General features: G+C 44.5%; 1 protein-coding gene across 1 annotated transcript; it reads left to right on the forward strand.

Annotated features, from left to right (window-relative positions):
- The first annotated feature begins 3,830 nt into the window (after window positions 1–3,830).
- Window positions 3,831–5,056, forward strand: LOC133917522 (SNAP25 homologous protein SNAP33-like). Its single transcript, XM_062361407.1, has 5 exons — window positions 3,831–4,217; window positions 4,292–4,388; window positions 4,508–4,629; window positions 4,730–4,827; window positions 4,957–5,056. The coding sequence occupies exons 1-5, from the start codon at window positions 3,831–3,833 to the stop codon at window positions 5,054–5,056; spliced, it is 804 nt and encodes a 267-aa protein (XP_062217391.1).
- Window positions 5,057–5,728: the final 672 nt, after the last annotated feature.

Consider the following 5,728-nt stretch of genomic DNA (forward strand, 5'->3'; position numbering starts at 1 on the left):
TTCATGATTTGGAAGTGTGATACGTATTAAGAAGGTAAATGTCACATGAACTGACCAAATTCAGAAACCAACAATAATCCTCCATAAAAGGAGTGAAAGAACCGCTCGATTTTGCAAGATAATGAACTGGTTCATTTCTGTTGAATATGGATCATACTCCCGAGGGCCGCGTAGCCTAGAGCCGAGTACAGTATAATTATGGTGATTGGTGTTGTCCATACTAAGCTCTACGCTGAAAAAGCCATGTTATTCTTAAAGAACAAAGGTATGCGCCTTCTAAGCAACAGCAGCAAAAATAAGTACAAGAGAAAGAAGAATATGATCCATCGCAAAAGAAAAGAAAAGAAGAAGGCATGCAGCTCAAGAGGTCAACCGAAGGCCTATTCATGATGCTGTGCCGAAGCTGGTCGAGGGTGCGCCGAAGGTCTTGTGTGCGATAAATTTTCAGGGGCCAGGCTGAAGGGGTGACGTTCATCAAAATCCGAGGATGGTGAAGGGTGAAATTGTAAAAATGCCAATGTACTTATGAATGTACGATTTACCTCTGAATATGCTAGGAATATAGCAGTTAGAGGAGTAATGATATAAATTGTAACATGGAATGGTTGAGTGCGGGCTATAAATAGGTCGTCACTGTACCTAAAATGACATTTAACAGTAATAATATTGCACAACTTCCCTTAAGTGCGTGTCACCATGACAAGCCTTTGGCTCCCTCTAAAGAGCCGAAGGCCCACCCCTGTGTTCGGTGAATAAGTTATGAACAATTCCATTGAAAGAAATGGGGACCCCTAACCTAAAGGAGTTAGGTATATAGGATATGGTTTTTATTATTTTTTTGTTCCCAATAAGTTATTGGGCGTTCTCTTAATCGCGATCTTCTGACCTGCCACAACTATGGTTAATCTCATGGCGCATATCTTCTTCTGCACGTTCCCTAGGGGACATCGCCTGATGACGACGTTGGAGTCAGGATGGCATCTTCTCAAGGGCAGGCCTTGGCTGACGTCTTTAATTTGAAGACGAACTCTAGCTGCCCTAAGGCATGTTGTTCTTATGAGGATGAGCGGCTGAGGTCTTAGCCTACTGCTGGGACCCGGTAATGCATCCCTTCATCTCTTGCAAACAACATGCACCAACTAAAGTCTCCTATCCTCCTTGGGGAAGGTTAATGAGGAGTGCTTTTGCTTTCTCCCGACGTATTGTTATGCCGAAAGCGAATTGTTGACCATCACCTACTGAGCCGAAAAGTCTTCGATCAGGTGGTGTTGAAGGTTGGACATGGCCCTGACCATTGCCAGGAGTTAGAACGGGGGTGATTGATGATTTAAGCCCCTAGGTTGGGTGTCATTGCCATTTGGAGCGACGGGATTACCATTGTTTCCAAGGTTGTTGTCTTACTAACCATCAAATTTTTCAGTAGAAAGCACGTTAACCTCATAACGCTCCTCATCGCCATTGTTAGATGAATTGTGGAGCTCCATAAATTGACGTTGTCATCTTGGATCTCCCCATCTGAATAATCAATTCTTCAGTATCAGACGCCATCGGAAGCTGAGAGTAGCGTTGTGGTCGGATCTCCTTACTCTCAGTCCATATGATCATCCAAGTGATCGTCTTGACCGGCAAACTTGGAAGCTCGCTGATCAAAAGCTGCCCTTGGAGGTTGAGAGATCTCCGACAACTCGTCAGGCTTGGCATAGATGTTGGGTCCAAATTCGTTATAGGACTCAAGATCTGTGTAGCCCATTGTTGGAGACTTGATACGCTTTGGCAACCAATTTGCTTGTATCCACATGGACAACGCCAGCTATCGACCATTAATAAATTGACTGCTAAATACTTATTTAATAAGTAGAGATACCTGTTGGCCGCATAAGTATATCGAAGATAGAGATACATATTTTTATACAAGTTTAGGCCTTCGTTAGGATAATACCTTTACATCATGTCTTGCTGATTAATCTCAGGAACATATATTACAACTGGGGGTATGTAGATCTAGTCCTAATGCTCCAGGTAGATTTCTCCGTGTTCTATGTCCTCAAAACCCTAATCGGATGATTATATTCTTGTTGTGGATCTTCACTAGGTGTCTCTGATTTCTACCTGACTAGGCTTGCTCTGGGGTTTTGCGACTTTGAAGTTCTTGAAGGTGTGAGTTGTCTTGCCTGTTGATATATATCAAAAGGCTTGTCCTGAACGTACCCCTTTCTCCTCGTAGCCATACCCTACTCAGAGGCTTCTAAGTGTAATTTTTTTGAATTGTAGTTCCCTCGGATATCTTGGAGAAACTTACTAAACATGAGGTTAGTTTTCTTATCGGATATAATTATGTACCAAATATTCTGTCACATGTCTTAATTACTTCATCGTGGTTACGAACAATATCGGAATGTGTAAAGGACATGTGCACTGTGGATACCTAATCAGATATTCCATATTTAAGGTAATATATAAATATATCCTCATCAGGACCCAATAGTGAAATATTTGTGACTTTGTGTCGTGTTTTCTCTAGCGATGTATTCATGATTTGGAAGTGTGATACGTATTAAGAAAGGTAAATGTCACATGAACTGACCAAATTCAGAAACCAACAATAATCCTCCATAAAAGGAGTGAATGAACCGCACCATTTTGCAAGATAATGAGCTGGTTCATTTCTGTTGAATATGGATCATACTCCCGAGGGCCGCGTAGCCTAGAGCCGAGTACAGTATAATTATGGTGATTGGTGTTGTCCATACTAAGCTCTCCGCTGAAAAAGCCATGTTATTCTTAAAGAACAAAGGTATGCGCCTTCTAAGCAACAACAGCAAAAATAAGTACAAGAGAAAGAAGAATATGCTCCATCGCAAAAGAAAAGAAAAGAAGAAGGCATGCAGCTCAAGTGGTCTATGTGTGGTTTCCATGCATCTTTGCATGACCATTACCGCACGTGAGAAATTACAGGATAATGTTCCTTCTAAAATCCCAGACTTCTTATTTCGTGTCGTGTGTCGACCACCGAATGGACCGTATAAGTTTCCCAAAAATAACAGCAATTTCAGTAAATAAAGTTTTTTTTTTACAGAGAGGGTGGTAAATGGCACTCTATATATAGGGAGAAGGATTTGCATGGTTAAAAAGAACATTCACTTCCAATTGTCGAATAGAGGTTTATTTCTAGTCTCCTCTTTTGCCGTCCAAAGAGGAGAAGGAAGCCACACCAAATCTCTCTGGTTCGGTCAATTGCTTTGTGGATCCGTTCTTGCTCCTTCGTTTCTTGGACTTTTGATGTTTTGTTCTTGAATAATCCATCGTTTTGTCAAAGATTCCTGTTGTAGCAATGCCATGTTTTTAATTAGAGGTAGAGGCAGTCGGATGAAGATTTGTTTTCAATTTGAATCTCATCGTGTTTGTCTGCTCAGTTCTGATTTATGATTGCGCTCCGTGGTGCCTAGTAACCCGTGTGATGAACGACTTGATCTGTGCATTGGGCTAGCTAGAGGTGCTCATCGAACTAAATATTACTGGATAAAATCCAACTTTTGCATTCTTCTGTACGGCACTGCACAATGAAGCTGGTACACTGTGAGGCGCAGGAATTTCACGTGAACTTTACATGAAACAGAACAACTCCTCTGAATTTCCCATAAAATTCAATTTCCAAATAGTTCCTTGTTGTATCATCCATGGAGAGCCAATGATCGATGAACTCCCATTTCCAGCTGTGATTTGGTTTCAATTTCTCGACTACATCCTCAGATTTCCACCTCTGATTTGCAGGAACTAGGATCCTGTCTCTAATTTAAACAAGCTAGCAAGCATCACATTTGGACGACAAAATGCCGGTGTCACGTGGCGCCAAGCCCGCGGCTTTCTCGAAGGGGAACCCCTTCGACTCCGACTCGGACTCCGAGTTCACGTCCAAACCGGGCAAGAAATCGTCCGGGACGTCGTCGTCGTCGTACTCGGCCCCTGCCGACGCCAAGAAGCGGTACAAGGACGGGTTCCGCGACTCTGGGGGGCTGGAGAACCAGTCGGTGCAGGAGCTGGAGCACTACGCGGCGTACAAGGCCGAGGAGACCACCGACGCGCTCAGCGGCTGCCTGCGCATCGCCGAGGACATCAAGCAGGACGTCAGCAAGACGCTCGTCACGCTGCACAAGCAGGGGGAGCAGATCAGCCGGACGCACGAGAAGGCCGTCGACATCGACCAGGACCTCACCAAGGTGCATGCATGACCGTCTCTTGTGCTCAAAATGACATACAAGCTTACGGTTTCATTGTACGTTTCCTTGTCTAGAGCGAGTCGCTTCTGGGGAGCCTTGGAGGTTTCTTCTCCAAGCCATGGAAGCCCAAGAAAACGAGGCAGATCAAGGGACCAGCCTTGGTGTCACGAGGTACCCCCGATCCTGCACTGAGAGAGTGAGAGTGCCCAAACCATGCATGTTTGCGTGTGTCATTTTGGGGGCTTGTTAATTCTCACCGTTCTTGGCTACTTCAAAATGAAACGAAACAGATGACTCCTTCAAGAAGAAGGCGAGCCGCATGGAGCAGAGGGACAAGCTCGGGCTGAGCCCGCGAGGGAAGCCCAACCCTCGCCACTACGCCGAGGCCACCAACGCCATGGACAAAGTCCAGGTTCGTGATTGTGAACGCTCACTTGTGTGTGGTGTCAACGCAAAACAAAAAATCCACGAAATTTTGGCGTGACCGGCAGCCATGTTTATGAACCTGGCAGGTGGAGAAGCAGAAGCAGGACGACGCCCTCGATGACCTCAGCGGTGTGCTGGGCCAGCTCAAGGGCATGGCCGTTGACATGGGCTCAGAGCTCGACAGGTGAGCTCTTTGATTTGTTGAGTGAAAGTAGATCAACATAGTGTAATATAATCTTCTCGATTAGGATATTGGGTGACAATACCATTACTAGTGTCAAATTAAATTTCAATGTGTTAACCAATGTTTCAGGCAAAACGAAGCGCTCGATTCTCTGCAAGACGATGTGGGTGAGCTGAACTCCAGGGTGAAGGGAGCCAACCAACGTGCGCGCAAGCTGGTCGGCAAGTAGGCCTCAAACAACTTGCATTTCTTGGAATTGATTTGCAACACAACGGAAGGGGAAAAATCAAAAAATGATGTAGGATCAACCTCATTGGCACAGGGCTTTGGTGATTGATCGACATAGTTTTGTTTGCTTGTAATGTACATATATTGCTCTCCGTAATATTGGGGGCACATTCATATTAGCTCCTTTTTATTTCAAACAAAAATGTTCTTTTTCCTCGTTTATCAAAGTTGTATGTTTGTATGTCTGCACAAGGCCCAAAGAAACTAGATTTCGTTGGCAGCATAAGAGTATGTGCTACAAAAATAGGTTTGACAGGATCTATAAAGTTGAGAAAAGGAATCACCGTCACTAATCCTCATTCCTCTCCTTCCACTTCTTCAGCTTTCTTGGTCGAGCCACCGTCTTTCCTCATATTTTCTGTCACAGCCATCACTATTTCTTTCTCTCTTCCCTAGGCACCATTGGCGTCCTCTCTTGTTGTGCCTTCTTAGGTGCCTTCCACTTATTTGGCTCTCACCTCACAAGCTCCTCCTACTTCTAGCATTGTTGAGCCTTTTTCCTTTCCACTACACTCATCATTCCCGTGCTGTCTCTCATCCTGTTGTGCTGCTTTTTGATGAGCCAGCTCCTTCCAGCGATTCAGTTTCTCCATCTTCACCTCTATATTCTCTT

The sequence above is a fragment of the Phragmites australis genome, chromosome 5 (assembly GCF_958298935.1).
Source record: "Phragmites australis chromosome 5, lpPhrAust1.1, whole genome shotgun sequence".
NCBI lineage: Eukaryota > Viridiplantae > Streptophyta > Magnoliopsida > Poales > Poaceae > Phragmites > Phragmites australis.